Raw genomic sequence first — 20849 nt, 5'->3', positions numbered from 1 at the left:
CTGGACTTCAGATCTGGAGGACACGGGTTCGACTCTCCGTGCATCCACAACATTTTTTTCTCTTCATTCACTTTTTTTATTAATTTTTGTACATATAGTATTATTATCATCATTTCTATTATCAATATCGTTTTTATCTTGAAAACCCCTGAACCCGAACTTTACAAACTCACACACTGATTTCAGACTGCAATGACTATCTCACCAAAACTGAATGTAAATGTAGAAATTCTTAGACATGTCCAAAACCACCCCACAACACTTGTGAAAATCATTATTAGTGATCGTCTGTTGCTACATCGAGGAGGCACATGGAGGCGAATAGGTGTTTTTTCCTCCTGGTCACCTAAATCCTACACCCAAATTCTCCCTCTAAATAACGGTGAGCTATATCAATCAATTCAATACGATGACTTGACTCCAAGAGAATCGACTCGAACTTTAGTGCAAATCCGCGATTGCTGACATCGTTGGTGCCACAAACGTTATCTTTATGTAAGTTTTCTATTAGCGTCAAGAGTGTACCGACATCTCCCAGCCAATCTACTACAGGACAGGACAGGAAAAGTGTCCCATCCTCGGTCCTCCCTGTCAATCCATAACTGCCCCACAATGTTATATTGATCAACTGTTGGTTGATGCAGTCAAAACCCACTTAGTCTAGATGCTCTTGACTGGACAACATCCAATCAATAGCACACTCTATTAATAGGTTTCTCCAAAATTGTATTTGTCTGTTTGGCTTGTCTCCTTCAGCCCTGTCAGTAGCTTTTCTGATGGAAATTCAAAGAGAGTGACAAGAACAAGGGTATTGTTGTTCATGAAAATGTGGAAATCATTTATTAAACCAACAGACAAAGGTAATAATTAATGACAACAAAAGACAACTGTTCGAGAATATTGGGAGAGAAAACGAAACTAACAGATAAAAAAACACTAGCACCTCCTTACAGATTACAGGCCAAAATGCATTATTGTTTGAACACATGCTCGATCACATCAAGACATTTTAAACAAATAGAGTTTGTAAATTTCAATCAGGCAAAATTGACAAAAACCTCACAGCTTTGCTTCTAATTCTATTCCCCCTGCAAAATTCACCAAATATTTTCCTCAGAAAAATTACCAAGATGAGAGAGCTGTTTGCTCAAATGTACGTCCCGAGCATCTACAAGCACAGCCGGCCGACCATCTCCAGGAGTCGACTTGGAAGACGTGCTGTGGCTTTCAATGTTGCTGGACGCTTGTGATTTCAGACAACAAACTCATTTTCTTATACCCAGATGTCATGAAATTTGGGAAGTGTGTAAAGATGGCACACTTATTTTCTTTATGAATACTAAATATTTGTTTTGATAACTTTAAACCTGGTGTACTCTGATAAACGTTGTTTAGGATAACCGTTAATGAATTCCCCCAGCTAATCTTACAAATTCAGTATCTAATTCTTACGGTAACTGATACTAGGTAATTTGAAATATCCCTTAAATTGGGAATTAATCGAGTAAAAATGAATAAAATTTTGGCACAAATTATGCAAATTTCGAAAGGAAAAAATCTTTTAGTGACTCGTGATTTTTGGCAAACATTGAATAATCGCAGCAAAATAATTTGGTATCAGGTACAAAACATTGTGTAAACAAATACAGTTAATTTCCACATACATGAACATTTTCGATTTTTTTTTAAAGCTGATAACAATATAACCGTTCAGTTAATCTGGACAAATTCTGTTGACATTCATGGTAGATTGGTAGGAATGTCTACGTCTTGAGGAAATTGTCACAATCATGTAATTTATGAAAACAAACTGCTAGGTAAACAAATGTGGTATTTTCATATTCATTTCAAATGTTTTTCTAATTCAATTTCTGTGTGTCCATTTTATCATTTTCAACATCATACGACTAGGTGCATCCTTTCTTAAGTTTCCTTCATAACCAAAATACATGTAAAGAGTTCAGGCCATGCAAAAGTTGTTTAAGCCATTGCAAAATAAATTAGACAATTATCATAATAAAAAATTATTAAGGGAATTTAGTCGAGTTTGTCTTGTTCAATATACATGTATATTAAAAACAGACATTTTTCTTTCAAAACATGTTGCAACAGAATTGCCCAGTTGACATTGCAGCCTGTTCACTATGTTATATATATCGACAGCATTTCATGCTATTGCTAAATGAAAAACCTCTGTACAAAATATAAAACCTGGCAGGTGGGGATTAGTTATGACTTTCGAAAATTCCTTTAGTTTTATGCTTAGTTAAGTAGCAGGAATTTCGAATGCTTGTTTTAATATTGCACTGAAACCAATTTTGAAATGAATCAAATTTTCCCCATTTTTGTTCATTACTCATGTTACTAGTAAATATTATTTAAAAATATTATTATTCAAAATATCCTGTCCCACCATGTTATTGAAATGGTTTCTTCATTTAGCTTATTATAGAAATGTATAAACATGAAAAAGGACATAAATACATATGTACAGGTTTTGCATATCTACAATAAATATCTGATCATATCAGATCATTTTAAAAAAATATACAAATATTTTCTGGTTCGAGATTCATTGCAAAACGCGACATGCGCCATATCCAACATTTTGGAGTTAACCAATTTGACCAATGCCAATTTGAAATCTAATTAGTCCTCATAATTTTAGAGCAGTTGGTAATCAAAAAAAATTTACGATAAAAAATGTCCATGCATTTTCAGCTAATTCCAAACTTTAAAATAATTTTTCCCAAAACGGCAGAAACAGATATCGCGTATTGCGATGAAACTCGTGGAATGATGATGTGTGATAAAGATAATTATATACTGGAATACTGGAATACTGCCGTATAACATCCTCTAAGGCCTCTTGGATGGGGATTAAGGCAGCCAGCCCTTTCCAAAAAATATTCAACTTGACTATGGAATTTGAAAAAATCTCGAAAACATGAGTGTGAAATGCTGGGGTCAAATGTCAAATGTTAGAAGTTAGAGGATGTTATACGAGAGGACATTCAGTATAACTTTTTCCTGACTTCATCCATGAATGGATTATTAAGAAAGGCTACTGTTGGATTCAAAACTGTACGTAGATATTATTTTATAAGATAAACTTACAGGTTCAAATCTTACACAAATTCGAACAGTAGCAACTGACACTGAAATTCATCAGAAATTCAGATCATATCAAAAACCGAAATTCAACAATTGATATAATATATATAATGTAATATAATGTAATCAAGCGCAGCCGCAAACTGAATTCAGTTTTGACTTTCAAGGTGAATCTGGAAATAGTGAACTCCTACAAATATCTCGGGCTTGAAATATATTATTCGTTAGATTTTACGCAATGCTCCACGACGCTGGCAGCGTCCGCCGGGAAAGCACTTGGTGGTCTGGTTAGCGAAACATTATTCCACGGGAGGATTTTCATATAAGACGTACTCTAAGCTTTACGACGCTACAGTGATTCCAATAATGGATTACGCGACCGGCGTATGGGGGTTCAAAAGTTACCAAAAGACAAACGTAGTTCATTTCCGCGCTATGCGTACTTTCCCTGGTACAGGCAAGCTCTCAGCGCTCCCAAGCATCGAAGGTGATATGGGTTGGACGCCAGTCAATGTTCGACACCATCTCGAAATGGTTAGATTATGGTTTAGATTGGCAAATATGACAGAAGAGAGGCTAACTTAACGTGTATTCGGATGGGATTATAAACTTAGTAGAGGAAAATAGACATGGTGCAAATCCATGAAAACTATTTTCTCCTCTGTTAATATGGACTACTTCCAGAACTTAGCGAGAAGTGTGATGACAGTGCCAAATGTCAAAAGGATTTTGAGTGACGTTAAAAAAGAACTATTAATCGCGTATAATATGACCTGGAAGGAAAATGTGTCAAAAATGCCCAAATTAAGGACATACAAACTCTTGAAGGATAATTTCGCCGCCGAGGACTATCTACTGAAACCGTTAAACGGTGCTGAACGGTCAACTTTAGTTAAACTGCGCAATGGAACTTTCCCAATCAACTTGGAACTTGGACGATACCGCGGTTTTCCGGTAGAGCAAAGGACGTGTTCAAAATGTGATAATGATAAAGTAGAAGATGAGGTGCATTTCCTGTGCCACTGCCCCGCATATTGTACACAACGTACAATAATGTACGAAATGATTTCAACTATAGTAAAAGACTTAAAAGGACTAGCAGACAATGAGAAAATAAAAGTTATGCTGAGTAATCCAAACGTAATGAAATATGTTGCGAACTATGGTATCAAAGCGCTTGCGATAAGAAATATACATGTATAATATATTGTAGGTAGAAGCAAATTTAAAGTAAACTTTTGGTCCGTAAACTACTATGTAAGCTTATATAATGTGTCTTATAAGCCTAAATAAGGCTGGCTGTATCGTGAAACAGATGACACTTGAATAAAATATATATACTATATATACTATACTTTTTAAATATAATTAGTATCAATATTTATAAATGATATAACTTTAATATGAAATTTCTATTACTCACAATTTCTATTATTTAGCTGTTTACAATTTTGAGCAATGATTGATGCTGAAAAGCATTATGAATTTTGCTTTTTTGTAGCTTTGAGGACACTTTTTTGTTATTTTTGGTACATATTATACATGTGTATTTGTTTATGTATTTTTTTTGTATAGTAACACAGGAAGTCATTTGATACCGGTATCACTCTAAACGGTAGAAACGAATTGCTCTGGTTCACCCACACACAGTAGATTTTCACTCCCCCTAATTGGTGTCTTAACTTCATCATAGTCTTTCACCCCCAAGAGCCCACCAGTGCTGCTTATGTATTCACTTCCATCGTCGTCATGATATTTCAAGCATGGAAACCTAAACGTGACACAATTATTGCAATTATAATTGTTGGGGAGTGTAACTGCAACTCCAATCGTTGTCCCATACTCTTTCTCAATGTCATCAATCACAGCTTTGAATTTATAGATCTCCCTTGTTTTTTTACTGTACATTGACTTGAACAGAAATTCGAGATCTGGACCTTCTGTTTGACATCGTTCCTTCCATTCGCCAAGCATCTCCCTCATTTTTTCTGAATCGGAGATATCGTTCCCTGAAAATACAAATGTAATGATAATTTGATAAAATAGTGTGTTTGTGTGCCAGACACACCTGGGTAGTAGATATCTGTGTTGAATCACACCCACTACTTCGGCCAGTTCTCAAGAAAGAAGAACACTCACATTGGGTTTCAACAGGAGAAAAGTGACAAAAATAGATACTCCAAAAGAGCATATATGTCCAGCATTGTAGTCGAACTATGAGAAACAAGTTGGTGAACAAATCTAATACATGTATATCTGTTGCTTGATAGAAAACCCAAAAAATAATGAAATCCGCTCTTATTGCTAAAAACTGGTGATGAAAACCTCTTGGACATAGAATCCGAACGGCATGATTAGCAGTATATTGAGGGATAGGGATACACAAAAAAGGAAATAAAACCAAATATTCCCAATGGATGTTTTGATTTTTTCACTGAGTTGTTAATAATTGCACAGGCTACAATGCTGTACAGGTCGACTTTGCGTATCGTTTTTTGACTTTTCTGTGGTTGAAACCCAGCGGGCACTTTGTGTGTATAAAGAGGTCCATTTCTAACACTCGTGACCTGATGAAATCGAAAATCTTAATCTAAATTTTAGATATTGCTTGTTGGTAGGATTTGAAAAAAAGGGATTATGTGGATCGATCTCATCAGAACTATTGAATGGAAAATTAGTTACATTCATTGAATAGTAAAAATTATTTGTTTGCCATTGTAAAATGATATCAACTCACCGCTTATCTCATCCCTTTTCTCATCAAAGGCGTTCCCAAGAAGGAGGCCTCCAAGAGTTACCCACTGATCAGGAGCAGTTTCTGCCAAGAAGTCTTCAACAATCTGGAAGACTGGAATTCGAAAAAGTAAATGAAAATGTCATTTACATGCACATTGTTATGTTATGTTTTGTCATATTGCACTGTATCTGGTGTCCAATGGTTTTATAATACATATGTGATCACTCAGTCAAGAATGGTCTTGCTTTTGAATATCAAAGCTGGGATCTGTGTTCCCCACTTTGCTACAACAGGAAGACTGAGGACCAATCAGTAGTCTTTTGGTAGACGCCTTTAGACAATTTTACCCACCACAATAATCAAATAGTTAAAAAACCCATTTCAACATACATGCATGTACTTTCCTTCAAAATAAAGAGGGTTGGGTTACAGAAACTGGTGATGAATAAAAATTTCATGCGTACCTCCTTCTTTGATTGGTTTGACTTGGACATCTGCAACCTTCGAAATCTTTTCCGCGTAATTTACATGTAGGGCTTGGAGACTAAGATTCTTGCTTTTCCTTCTTTTAACAGAGTACACAACAAAAAACACTAAAATTGCTATAAGTATAAGGCCTCCTAAAACTGCGAAAACAATTATGGTCGTGTTTTCTGTTGATAATATCTTTGGATTGGTGGACAAGGGTTTTGTCGGACGACCTGTTGTACTCTGATTATATGGCTCTGTTGATTTCGTTGGCTTTTGGGTAATCTGGCAACGTCTTAGATCTGAAGATAAGAAAAAAAATATTATGAAGAAATTAATTCCCTGTGCGTGGTTTGTATCAATAATATTCCGTAATAATTACAGTAATTTCAACATGTCGAAGCCTTTGGGGGTCAAGATGCTTAATTTTGGAGGGTGTCATATATGGAATGCTAAAGCAGAATTTATTCAAGATAATTGATATATATTCAAGATATTTTATATATATTCAAGATAATTTTATATGTTCAAGATATATTTTATATATATTCAAGATAATTTATATATATTCAAGATAATTTATATATATTCAAGATAATTTATATATATTCAAGATAATTTATATATATTCAAGATAATTTATATATATTCAAGATATGGTTTTTTTTATTCAAGATATGTTTTTTTTTATATTCAAGATAAAGAATGTGTTCAAAATATTTTATTTTCATTCAAGATATTTTATTCACATCCAACATAAAATGTTTTTTACTAAGAATTACCAGAATATGTTGCATCAAAAAATATATATATATACAAAAAATAACGTTATTCTTGAAGCAAAATTTAAAAGGTCTCGCATATAAATTCAACATCTTGAACATAATTTATTCAAGTTTGAAAATATTCATGCAAGATTCACGTGACCATTCAAGACTCACGTGACCACACAAATTGATATATATATGTAAAATATCTTGAATATATATATAAATTATCTTGAATAAATTCCGCTTTAGCATTCCATAGTCATGAAGAATAAAACCGGTATATCAACTTACCGATGGTTTTAGTACCGCACACACTATCTGACTCAATGGTTGCAGTGGTCAGCGTACATCGACCCTTAGCCTCGCAACTGTAATCAGAGATATATCGTATGCATGAACATGGAACGTGCTCCTCGATTATGTTGCTGTGATTGACCGAATTCAGTTTATTCTTTGTTAAAAGAGAAATCCATTCGAATGATCATTTAGAACCAACATCATATAAGATGTGAGACAAGTCATTGTTCAACGAAAAAAAAGAGCGATCGATTTCCAACGAGGAGGCATTGCACCTACCACTGTTGCCGTTGATTAACTTTGCTTTCATTACAGATAACAAGGAAATCAAAACCGGACAAAAAAGCATCAGTCAGTGGTACAAAAATCTAAATTTTGAGTACAAATGTACGACTAAACTTAAGATACGCGATGTACAGATAGGCCTATAGAAACTCATCAAAGCATTTACTTAAAATACATCGATGACTCAGCTCATTGAATAACCCATTTGTCATGTTTGTATGGGATCATCCATGAATATCTGTTAGGATTGGGTTTGATTCCCGCTCCCACAATGAAAACATAAACATCAAGAAGATTGAAAATATTGATGTTAGAGACCATAAAGTCCTCACGGCCAGACCGCAATGTTTTTACCTCAAAGGCAATCTGAACATTTATGTAGCCTTTACCTCCTCTCCTCTTTCAGGAATGTCAGTGAATTGCTATTTGAAAAATCCAAGTTTTACCTAAAAATCAATCCATTTACAAACAAACCCTTCAATCCACCCTCTTCCAAAATATGTTCGTATTGTGATAAATTTATGGGCGACCACAAAAGGAAAGGTATGATTATACAGGCTTTCAGTTTATACAAACTGAAATTTCAATTTATTTTCAAAGCCATTCAGACCTACAATGTACTCACTTTGTCACAACCTTGCAGTTTGCTGTGTTGCTGTTTTCATCTGAGTACGTTGTCCCATCCGTACATCTCTCGCAGACACCTGAAGTAGTTTGGCCGTATCCTGGTGAGCAGAATGGTCTGGGGAAACACATACCGTCTCCGGAATCCCACTTATCCGGGGGACAGCCGCACTTCGCATCTCTGTAGGGGGTTCCTTTGTCGATTGGGAAGTCGCATGCTTTTCTGGAATTATGATGATTAAATATGTGAAATATTGGTCGATCCGTCGGGAGGGGGGGGGGGATTTGCCTGGAATGATAAATGTGGTGACAACTGAGACTGGTAGCCTACATGTTGCTTACACTCCGGACGCATTGGACCTGCGTTCTTTTCGGTTATGAAATTAAGTATCAGCTAAACCATTTTAAAAATCCAATTATATAATCCGGGCCTGATCACTTTTGTCATCTTAAGTGCATGGTAGTTCCACCTATCCAGTCCCGGGGTTTTTCGACACCCGTGCCTTCGCCGTGTGTAAGAAAAACCCGGCGAGCGCTTCCACCTATAAGATCAGCTTAAGATATTGTTAGTCGATCTGGTGACAGGTGCCGCTGCAGTTAGTACCTCTCTGTTTTGCAAATGTTGGAGGTTAGAAAGTGTGCATCACGCATGCGCCCTAGGGACAGCAACGATAGAAATCGAACGCGCCATCTGTCGCCGTGCTAAGGAACTACAAACTGCCGTGTTTCTTGTGCTTCCACATATTAGAAAACCCCGTGTCAAACCCGTGTTTAAATTAGTCCCATCGAGCTCGATGGGGCTAATAGACACGAGGTTTTCTCGCACGGGTCTATTTAAGCACGGCAATTCAAAGGTGGAAGCGCAAAAAACAAGGGGATGTACTAAGTGGAAACGCAACTATTAACTATCGACTAACTGAACTGATTTATCCTCAATAAGGCCTACCAGGACTGAAAATCGGCTGAGAGTTCATATCCTACTGCGCAATACATGTTTATCGAGATAGCTTTGACCTCTACTTTGCATGGGACATTTTCAATCTCAGTATGTGGGCGTGGGATAAATATTCACATACTGTATAGGGAAAGTTTTCATAATAATCATGCTATATCCTGACGCTCTACTTGTTTATGAATGGGACAATACATAAGTGTTTGAAAAGATAACTAGAAGACTAGATCATGATCGATCCAAATGTCGGACAGTGATTATACCGAGACATTTCAGCCTTCATTCATAATATACTGAAAATAAAATCGATAAAAGCACAAGTTACCCTCATTTACCCTTACTTCAATTCATGTAGCATATTTTTTTCACACTCCCGTCAGAAACACGAACAAGAAGTTTAAACTCACTTCATGCGGCAGTTGCTGTAGGTTCTGTCACTCAATAATCTTCCTAGTGGCTGATAAGTGCCTTCAGGGCAGGGACGGCAGCTTGGGGTGGTCGATGACAGGTCACAAGGTTCTGGCTGCTCCCCTTGAATAAAGTGATATGGAGGGTAGGCCATTATCAAATAGGGAATTTGGAGTGTTTGGCGGATTACACATTGAAATTAACTCGAAATAGCTGATTTAGGTCTGTGATCACAGACCTGAAATATTAGTATCAAGGTCCATGTTCACATGCTCAGGCCAGGCACAAATAAATCAGAGCCGTTAGAATTAAAACTAGAACTGCTACAAAGGCCGAAAGATTTTTAGGATATCTGTATTTAACCCCGTCACAGAATGACGTAACGTTCAGATGTATACATGTATACCGGTATTTTATTTCATTCAACTTTACATGTAATTAGTACATTGAGGAAATTAAAATTATCGATGTTTATATAGGCCTACTAGCTGCTAATCGAAATTACTTACCACGATGGCAATGAATATCCATGCAACACACCTCTTTGTCGATTTTCTGGTTGTAATATCGCTTTGTACCAGGGGGGCAAACTGGACCTGCTTCTACTAGGCATGCAGTGGCCACCAAAAACGGTATGATGGAGATGTAATGCATGGTCAATGCTATGAATAGTCTCTTTGTTTGTCTCAACCTGAAGTGATAAATGTAGAGAAGAATCAAGGAGTGATCAGAGGAATACCAATGATATCAGCAGTGCATGCTGTCAGAAGAGAGCACGGAATGCCCCTTAATGTGGACGCAGCGCGCGCGGCAACCTGTGGACGTAGCCTTTCTGGACGCTTGAGGCGGGTCAAGACTGAGGGGGACTCTATAGCTGGGGGATCAATTTTTGCGGGGAACGGAAAGGATGGGTCTGGCTGGGGGTAGGCCTGGTCGGTCTGGAGAACCACTTACACAGAGTTCAAATAATGTCATGCACTATGTATATACTCGACGACACTAAATGGTGCTACCCTAAAAGTAACTCTATGATAGCCGTTCTCAGCAGCTGGACCTGATGATATGCTGATGACTGGTGACTTCCAAGAATGTTGTTTATGTAGATTTACACAGGCCTCCGTCAGTAATCGTTAGAAAAGATCAAACCAGGCCTACGTCAGTCGAACCAAGCCTACGGGGATTCCCATCGGTAATCCCGATGTGTAAAGGCCTACTCACTTCACACGTGGCCTCGTGATAGTTAATTGCGTGTTAATTTAAACGTACATGTAATTATGACTGTTTCCATACATATTAATGGATACTTCGATGATTTTATGAGGCCCATCTTCTGTGAACTTCGGACCGGGTCACTGCCCTCAGAGGTGGACGCAGTCACTCTATAAGTGTCTGAAACATGTATAAAAGGCCACTACACGGTGATTGTCACGAGGTCGCGCAGGTGGCAGGGAGAGATGGCCATAAGTTCTCCTCAAAATCATTTACATTGATATTTGTGGAGTGTTTTCCAATTATATCGTATCAAGCATGGATTCTGTACTTGATCGTATTTACATAGCTATGTGAGCAATGTAAGTTGGCAAAAAAGGTTTTGTAGCTGATTTTAACGTAAGTTTTTTGAAAAAAAGAGTTTTTCAAATCGAGCTCGATGGATAGCGCCGATACACTTTTAACTGGATATATTTGCGATGACGTTATGAAATCACGTCACTTGTAGCCTTGGCCGGATTATTGGCCGATCCCTGGTTGAGACATCCTCTAATACCAGAGCCTGTCGTATGGTCCTCCACTCCCACACGTTCCACTGAAGTTCAGGAGGGTTGGTTCAAGATACCTGGCACTGGTATTGAACCAACCCAGTTCAAGATGTTGTTCAGAGAGCCTCGCCGTTGGATGATAGTTCAAATCGGCGCATTTGAGATCGAAGCTATACTCACTGCGCAGTGATAGCAGTGTGATGAGGCGCCGTCCTACTACATGGCCTCAACTAGACGCAAGGGCCCAACGCGCCGCGTAGCGGCAAAAAAGCGAAGCTGGCGAAACATTTATAACGGGTCACCGTCACTTCTTATTGGACTTATAGCGCATTTACGGGGTTGCAACTATTTTGCTTTATAGTGTCACCAGGAAAGAAAAGCATGCGACCTAACGCCGATCTATTTGTATAAAGTGATAATCGGAAGGTATATAGTAGGAAATATCAATAAAATAATCATTCCATTTCGTCTTTTGAGGGCATTTTTGATTGTAAAAAATACATGTGTACGTCACCGTAGTCTCTGCAATGATAATTTTATCAGATCAGTCTCGCGCAAGTACAAGTTCTTTACCTGTTAGTTCTTCACTTATTAGTCTCAACGTCTGGCGCAAAGCCAGACGTTTTCCATTACGATTTCACTACGATGTTTGACAAGAAGGAGCAGTGCGCGAGATATGCTGATGAGCAGACTTCCCTCGCTTGAGTTTCTGAAGAATGTTCCATATCGCGCTAAGCTCATCACTACTGATTATGACAGGCGTGCAACGGTAGGTATCTGCTCCCCAACTTCCACCCTAATACGGTACAATAAGTTACCATTTGATGGGAATGGGACAATGCCCTCACTGTGTATGGAGTCATAGGGATAAGAAGACATTATTCATTAGTGTTGGTACAAGTGATTTTGCCCAAAAAGCATGCGCATTCAAAAAACAAAATATGCAAGGTAATCACGTACATGACCATGACGACGTGCAGAAAGTGCACTGGCCAGTGCATACCCTATGGCTATGTACTAGCAAACATGGTAAACATGAACAACATCATTATTCATCGGCAGTTCATTTTACTCCGAGCTTTTCCTGAAACATATAGCCATGATGATTAGGCCTACCATGTACCATGACCAATAACAGCACTAGATCATGTAGATGTCAACAAGTTCACATGAACCGTATAATCCCGCATGGCGCATGTGGGGCATGCGTCTAAACCAAAGCCCCAAAATCACTTGTTTTGGTCTATTTCAGTTTCACTTGTGTTTCCCCCGTCTCCCAGTCCATAATACATTTACAGTTTACAATCCCCGATCATGGCCCAACAAAAGGTCATCGGTTGACTAAAGGAACACAACTGTTCAATGTATTTATAGTTGAATGCGATCAAACTACGTCTTTTCAATCGTGGATTGTAAATTTAACCCCATGGGCCTAGGGAAGGCCCTATAACAATACTTTCGACACAGTTATTATCTCCGCTGCCTCCACCATGTTACACACAGTGCTCACTGCTGATTCTAAAATGCGCCACCTAGTCAAAACAGGACATATGTTCTTCTAGGAATAGATCTCTTTCCAATATTTCGTCATTCCACTATCGTCATCACCTCATCATACTTTCATTGACATTACAGGCACACATCCACAGAGCACTCTTCAAATCATCTACACAGTGGTTATCCAACTAGGATTATAAAGGTAATTTCTTAGCCCCGCACAGTGGGTTTCAGTCTTGATAAAGGGGCACTATCCAAGATAAAGTTACAAGAAGTAGTCAATAGGGGTCTCTCACCTCTCACTGTATGTCCACACTATTCACGCTTGTACGAGGAATACATTCAATGCTGAATCTAACAACACCCAGTGCCCTTACTCTGTATATTAGTCACTGGAAGATGGCCCATTTCACTCCTTCCTTCTACTTCACCTATAGTCTCATTGCAAACGCCTCAGTTCTATGATATCACATTCACTTTCAGCTGTCATGCAACGCAACAACTGTGCTATCTGCCATCGCACATCAACGAAGAAGTGCAGCCGCCCACATTCCACCTCACGTCTGTCCGACCAGCTGCAATCCTCGAGGACGCCCCACTGTACCACGATTTCACTACGATGTTTGACAAGAAGGAGCAGTGCGCGAGATAGGCTAATGAGCAGACTTCCCTCGCTTGAGTTTCGGAAGAATGTTCCATATCGCGCTAAGCTGACCACTGCTGACCATGACAGGCGTGCATTGGACTGGTACAGGTTGGAATTGAACATTGAATATGCTGGTGGTGACGCTTTCTGATGAGAAGTTGGTCGTGACTGATGCAGTATCCTTGGACTTGTCCACAGCATCGTTCAATCATTGCTCTCTGAGCTGCCTTGATTCTGTACTTACCCAAATACTAAGACCAAACGCCTGTTGACTGTCCTTTAAGAGAGACTGGCACCATGCCTAGAGATATGACTGACCCCTATTGGCAAATTTGTATGACTTTATCTTGCCTACCTAGCTGCTGCCTATAGTCTCCCTTTAACTGCGGAACACTTCAAAGTCGATAAAATGCCATGTTCCACCTTTTAATGTGTTCAGACCGCCATTTTCAAAATAATCAAGTCAGGACACTGCCTTCTAGTCTCATAATAAATTTTGCTTTCCTCAATAATAACATTTCTTCTTCTTCAATGCTTTCATCATTCCAAACTTCTCCTCCTCGGACTTTTACAGGGGTACAGTCATGGCAATCAAAACCCAAATACTGAGACCAAATGCCTGTTGACTGTGCTTTAAGAGAGTCTGGCGCCATGCCTAGTCTCTCTTAAAGCACAGTCAACAGACACCAACCCCCTCAGACTCAGAAACCACAAACGCCCAACCCTTCCTGCTACCTTAATACTTCTGGGTCATTTCATTTCCCTAAGACGTCACACGAAATACAACATGGAAGCTTATACTGGCTGAGATTGCTTGGACCAGGTGCTAGGGATTCCCCAGTTTCGGTTTCATTTCTGATACTACATGTACACCAAATCCATGAAGGCCAAAGAGAAAGGAATTTAAATGTCCAGCAAATGCAGTTAAGGTGCGATATTATATTTCTCCAACTAGCATCACGGTATTATTATATACATCACAACGTAGACAATTTGGAAACATGTATCCTACTCCTTCCCACCATCGGACTGTGAAACGTTTTGCTCAAAAAAAACAATCGTGGAGGCCTGCCGCCTGTAGCTCTTGTTCCAAGTGCAGGTTGGAGGGGGAGGGGTCTAGGTAGTGCTATGCCCATCAAATTGCCCATCAATATCCGGTCATACACTGCTGATATATCCGATTATTTCCTGCTCTCAAGTTAAAACTCTATATACAATGGATATTAATCGGTACGTTGCTATTCAATTTTATTTGGTGTCAAGCCGTGGCTGAAAGAAAAAAAGGGTCATCCTGGTAAGGTCAGATAGCCTAAACAGACCGCCCCGATTTCCCCCTCGTTTCTATCAGGTTCCGATTTCATGCCAGCTATAAAACATGTGCATACACAGTAAATTGTCCGGAACATGTTGTCATCAAAATTACGTACTTACCAGTGTCGCGCAATTAAATACCTGTTATCAGGGTGGATCGATGTTATGACAAATCCAGACTCGAAAGAGAAATGCCATAAACTACGTCACCGTTATTTTCATAATGTCTTGTCTTACCGAATGTTTTATCTTTAAAACCATTGTGTAGTTGGACTGTTGCCAATTCGTATCAAAATATTTCATCACGAGACTGAATGGCAGAATGGGGCTCGTGCCAATGATAGTAAATATATTGATCATAAGTGCTCGCAGGAGTGTAACCTGGCTAGACTGCCGTTCCTTCCGGTTTACTGTTTTGATATGTGTACATCCCCCATTATTTATAGCAGGCCTTTTGATCGTCACACAAAATATTTGACCGAGCTACCCGGGATGTTCTAGAAGGTGCAGCTACACATAATGATAATAAAGGAACATTTTCATCTGATTGACGCTATCAAATAGCAATTCGTCAATATTTTTTCACAATTGGGAATCACGTGCGCTTTTCGTGCCAAAAACGATTGGCTTTTTCTGCATATCTTGGCCTGGTGTCATGAGATTGATTTGGGCTTCTGCCAAAGGAAAGGCCGTATATGAATGATAAAATGAGAAACAATGTTTGTCTTTGAAGGTATGTTTGTCTGGACATTTCCTCATTCACAAAAACAGGGAAGTCTACTGGCAGAAGCCCAACGAAAATATTCAGGCTTCTTGCCAAGTGCCACAGCCTAACGTAACATGAACCATCGCTTTCTCTCTTTGTATGGTCGGCCCTTCCTATCAAAAACGTCAAAAATTGTTGACAAATATCGTTTCCAATGAAATAGCGCCCAATGTCAGAATAAGAGGTCGGAAGTATTCAGTTCAAAAGGGTTTTTCACTGACTTCTGACAACACGTTAACTCTAAAGATGCAACTTCCATAAGCACATCTGTTTAAAATTACAAGCCGCTCGCCGAACAGGCATCTTTTTTTGTCTTGTTTGGAGAGCCGCTTGCCAAACAGCACTAAAAAGCCACCCTGTTCGGCAAGCCGGGCTTGCCAAACAGGGCAAAAATACTACCCTCTTTGGCGAGCCGGAGAGGTTACAACATGTTGGCCAATCAGAGAGCAGTGACGTCATATTCGAATTTATATGCGCATATTTAACAATGGCCGACTTCCCGCTCTCGATTCAATTTCGGTTACTAAACTCTGGTTTTGGTCAATAATCCATGAAGAAGCATGTACATGTACATGACTGTATGGATTTACAAAAAAAAGTCATAAACGTGATTTAACTGATAAGCATGTTAAATGCATTAGTGTGCATTTCTAAAGGCGTTTCACTGTAACTCCAGTGTTGCTGACCGTGTTGCCACGAATGATAATGAGCTCCTGGATGGTTGAATATGCATGAGTTCGGCTCTCAATCTGGGGCAGAAAAAAGACGCTGTTTGGTGAGCCGGGCTTGCCAAATAGTCACTTCCTTAAAATTATCCCCAGTAGCCCCTCTAACGTTAGAATGCATGTGACCGTTTTAGAATTCACATATCTGTGCATCAAAATTTATGTAACAGGCCATGGTAATGATAAAACATCAGGTGCCATTTTTACAGATGCACCATCGCCTCACTCGCAACTTCGACTGTCCCCAGTAGCAACGTTGTCACGTGTCAAAACAACTCTGGAATATTCCATGAAATCAGCTCTTCCAAGAAATAAACACATCCTACAAAGGTAGCGTTAGTGGCCATTGAGAGTCATCAGAAGGCCTGATCTGAAAAAGCATGGGCCCTATAACAATATTTACATTATTGCGTAAATATAAAAAATGAAAAATTCGAGTATAATTAAGTCATATTGTCTTTCTCTCGTCGTGATGTCAGGCCGGTGGCGGGGTACGTTCAAGGATTTTACGCGCAGGCGTAGTGACGATTATTGCGACACGCTTTTTTACGTTCGGTTGTGCTTTTAGATGACTTTTGGGGCAGAATCACCACAGATCTAATGAGGCATGGTACATCTCGCATACTGTTGCAATTGCGGTAAAAGCTTAGCAAATGCCAACGTGTTCAGATCATAAAGCAAGATATACCCGTGGATATATATTATATATCATTGAGGGCAAGCAGACGACTCTCGATTCTCGGCTGTCAAACAATCAACTGACTTAGTAAAAACAGTGAGAAATTGGTGAAAATGGAAAGTTAACCTACCTAGTTCGTTCTTTTATACGCAATAATATTCCAATGTGAGACTGATTTAAGAATCGAGCTCCGTGATCACGCAAATTATGTCTTTCTTCCAAAGAAGCTTTAGTTTTGACTTTCAGTGTCCTCCAGCTCCAAAGATGACCACACACCGTTTCTATCCAATTATTCTGAATTCCTTTTTATTTCTCCCACAAATTGACAACAGTTTCAGGTCAACTGGATTTCACACCTTATTGGATTGATTACTCATAACCGATCTTCAAGACAATTTTATGTGATATGAATGAAGAATTGGATATCACAGTAATCAGACTATACAGAATATGAATGAAATGAATTGCTCTGATTGGTAGATATTACAGTTGAATATAGCACGAGCTTACACCTCGTTTCCATCTCAACTGCGGTTCTAATAACACAGCCTGATATATGGGGCCGATTTCATGTTTGTGGCTGCGGGCGAGATTGATAGTGCCGCTCGCTTCTAGAAAATTCTTATTCATACGCTCGTCATCATTCATAAATCTAGGACAAGCATGTTGACATGAATGTAATACCTACTGTTAGTTGACGAGTTTAGTGCGAATAGCAGTGCCATCTTTATTTAGACTATAGTCCCATTTACACCGTTCGGATTCGATCCGGATAGAGACCTGTTCGGTTCAACACGCACCATCTAAATGGGATTTCACTCCAGATGAACTGACCTAGTCGGAACCGACCCGGTGTGCAAGGGATAGTAGTCCTAGGGCTGATAGTCCGTGTAACAATAGCCCGCATTGCTAAATGTTTTGGTTAGGGTTAGCGGTACGATACATCATGCTGCTTAATTGGTCAAATATAATGCTACCGGACTATGACTCCAGGGGGACTATATCCGCTGTCACACCGGTGTGGGTTTCGGCCGGTTCGGTTTAACACGCACCGTGTAAAAAGGCCTAATGTTAAAAACGATACATATATGCATAACAGCAAGATTTAATTTCAATCAGCCTTATATTAATTTCCTCGGCTGTAAATCGTAAATCAGCACTGTATCTCTCATTGTCAATAGCCGTTCAGCCGCATTTCCGTAACCATCCAGATTTTCCCATATTTTCATTACGTTTTTTTGCCGCTTACCTCGCAGTTAAACTAATTCCTGCCTAGCCCAATATTCAGTATACCTAGCCCATTATATAGCCTCGATCCGCTACGCTGTAAATTTGGGGACGAAGTATTGGTCTGCAGTATACCATGCATGATTGAAAGATTGGGAGAAACACTACGTTATTTTGCAAAATACAGCACACGGTATATTGTCTTTGAAAGCCCGCTGGCTGTTACCGAGGCCTAACTTCCAATTGATCTACAGTCTTATCAAGGAGTTATCAGGGATAATCTTGATAACATCGATCTCGTCGAAACACTTTTCATGGGATTCGATATGCTTAAGTCAGGATGCCCTATCCAGATAAATCAGAACTCATATCCTATATGATATTATCTAACAGAGCATGCAGCCACGCATTCGTGACTATAAAAGGTAAAACGTGTACTTGATCTCTATTCCAGGAGTAATAGTGCTGCATGTGATCCTCGGATGTGAATGTTAGTCTATGAAAAATATTGACAGAATGGATGAGAGCTTCCATCAAACTAAAACATGTAGTTCATGGAGCGTCTAATAGATCAGTTTGGTCCCTGTTAAATGGCCCTATATTCTGCATTGCTGTAGAATCCAGAAGTATTAAGGTAGCAGGAAGGGTTGGGCGTTTGTGGTTTCTGAGTCTGAGGGGGTTGGTGTCTGTTGACTGTGCTTTAAGAGAGACTAGGCATGGCGCCAGTCTCTCTTAAAGCACAGTCAACAGGCATTTGGTCTCAGTATTTGGGTAAGTACAGAATGAAGCCAGCTCAGAGAGCAATGATTGAACGATGCTGTGGACAAGTCCAAGGATACTGCATCAGTCACGACCAACTTCTCATCAGAAAGCGTCACCACCAGCATATTCAATGTTCAGTTCCAACCTGTACCAGTCCAATGCACGCCTGTCATGGTCAGCAGTGGTCAGCTTAGCGCGATATGGAACATTCTTCCGAAACTCAAGCGAGGGAAGTCTGCTCATTAGCATATCTCGCGCACTGCTCCTTCTTGTCAAACATCGTAGTGAAATCGTAATGGAAAACGTCTGGCTTTGCGCCAGACATTCAGACTAATAAGTGAAGAACTAATAGGTAAATAACTTATACTTGCGCGAGACTGCTGTGATAAAATTGTCATTGCAGAGACTCCGGTGACGTACACATATATTTTTTACAATCAAAAATGCCCTCAAAAGACGACATGGAATGATTATTTTATTGATATTTCCTACTATATACCTTCCAATTATCACTTGATACAAATAGATCGGCGTTAGGTCGCATGCTTTTCTTTCCTGGTGACACTATAAAGCAAAATAGTTGCAACCCCGTAAATGCGCTATAAGTCCAATAATAAGTGACGGTGACCCGTTATAAATGTTTCGCCAGCTTTGCTTTTTTGCCGCTACACGGCGCTTTGGGCCCTTGCGTCAAGACGTTCCTAACCCTGTCGATTGAAAGATTTCGGGAGAGCTGGTACTGAGGAATGATTTTCCCCGTTCTTTGGGTTTATAATCATGAATAAAAGTGCGTACATGTACATGAGAAAATCGGACGTGGACTTGCCTCATCAGACTCGTGAGCGCTACTTCCCTATAAGGACTGCGGCAGTAACGAGCTTTATGTGCATTAGAATAGTAGAAAATCACGGCACCGCGATATATAAACAGGGGATTTTTTCCTCGTGTGGCGCAATGAAACATCAGCGCCTGTCACCTCTTAGGTCCCGGTGTAGAAGTAGAAAATATCCCCTTGAAAAAGTGTCCGCCCTATTGAATTCTGAAGGATTATGGTATTTTGGGTCTAAAGATAATTATCCTAATTGCATGACAATGGTACGTGTACGTGACTCTTAAAGTATTACACAACGCCTTGAGAGTAACACCACTATTGAAATCACCACGCCCTGCCATAACGTGCTATAACATAACAATAAACAGGGCCCTGGTAAAAGGTGGTACATTTTTAATTATTTTTTTCATGACATAGCGTGCATGTAATCATATGAGGCGTGCGAAAGTTGCAACTTGGGGCATGAATGTAAACATGCCCCCCCCCCGAAAAAAAATGTAAAAAGTAACAGATTTTGCACGATATATCGGAATTTACTTTCAAATTTGATTGTGTACATATCATCAACTACAAAGCTGCTATGCCCAATGCGAAAACTTTCGACAAACTGGATTAGGGCCCGAGCCGGAACGAAGAAGAGGGCCTGTATGAATTTGAATTTCATTAATGCGTACGTGCGTACAGGTGGAGGGGAAAAAGATGTTTCGAAGACCTGTTTCGTCGTAGAGATGAGACGCCGCGTTCCGGATAGAATTTTTAACAGTTTATTGATTTTGATTGTTTGAAAATTACACATGCATGTACAAAGCGAGCCTCATTTTGATTTATTATGTAGCATGACGATATCAACTGTGTGATAGACTGGCGATGTTTTTTTTCGTACGGACGTAGGTGGTGGTCTTGCCTCTAGCGTGCGTGCAAGGGGGGGGGAGAACAGAAAAATCGGCACAAATTGTGCGTATAGTACATTTCTTCAATAGGTTTTCTTTCCT

At 39.4% G+C, this 20849-nt stretch overlaps 1 protein-coding gene across 3 annotated transcripts; it reads right to left on the bottom strand.

Moving 5' to 3' along the window:
- Positions 1-718: 718 nt before the first annotated feature.
- On the bottom strand, positions 719-17447 carry LOC135496844 (uncharacterized). Of its 3 annotated transcripts, none has more exons than XM_064786390.1 (8): positions 17167-17447; positions 10165-10346; positions 9655-9778; positions 8297-8518; positions 7381-7457; positions 6316-6621; positions 5852-5962; positions 719-5123 (listed from the first exon to the last, which is right to left on the bottom strand). In XM_064786390.1, exons 2-8 carry the CDS (start codon positions 10307-10309, stop codon positions 4723-4725), a joined length of 1386 nt encoding a protein of 461 aa, XP_064642460.1. In that variant the 5' UTR covers positions 10310-10346; positions 17167-17447; the 3' UTR covers positions 719-4722. The 3 variants fall into 3 exon arrangements, with proteins under 3 accessions (XP_064642460.1, XP_064642462.1, XP_064642463.1); XM_064786392.1 differs by lacking the exon at positions 17167-17447 and adding an exon at positions 14987-15105; XM_064786393.1 differs by lacking the exon at positions 17167-17447 and adding an exon at positions 10610-10735.
- Positions 17448-20849: the final 3402 nt, after the last annotated feature.

The sequence above is a fragment of the Lineus longissimus genome, chromosome 12, assembly GCF_910592395.1.
Source record: "Lineus longissimus chromosome 12, tnLinLong1.2, whole genome shotgun sequence".
NCBI classification, from domain to species: Eukaryota; Metazoa; Nemertea; class Pilidiophora; order Heteronemertea; family Lineidae; genus Lineus; species Lineus longissimus.
This window is presented reverse-complemented; position numbering and strand designations above follow the sequence as displayed.

Excerpts from the sequence above, each read along its gene's own strand:
- LOC135496844 (XM_064786390.1), bottom strand. The coding sequence starts at position 10,309 with ATGCATTACATCTCCATCATACCGTTTTTGGTGGCCACTGCATGCCTA. Across the intron at positions 9,779-10,164 it reads GGATATTCATTGCCATCGTG|GGGAGCAGCCAGAACCTTGT; the intron begins GTAAGTAATTTC and ends ACTTTATTCAAG. Across the intron at positions 5,963-6,315 it reads CAAACCAATCAAAGAAGGAG|TCTTCCAGATTGTTGAAGAC; the intron begins GTACGCATGAAA and ends TTCGAATTCCAG.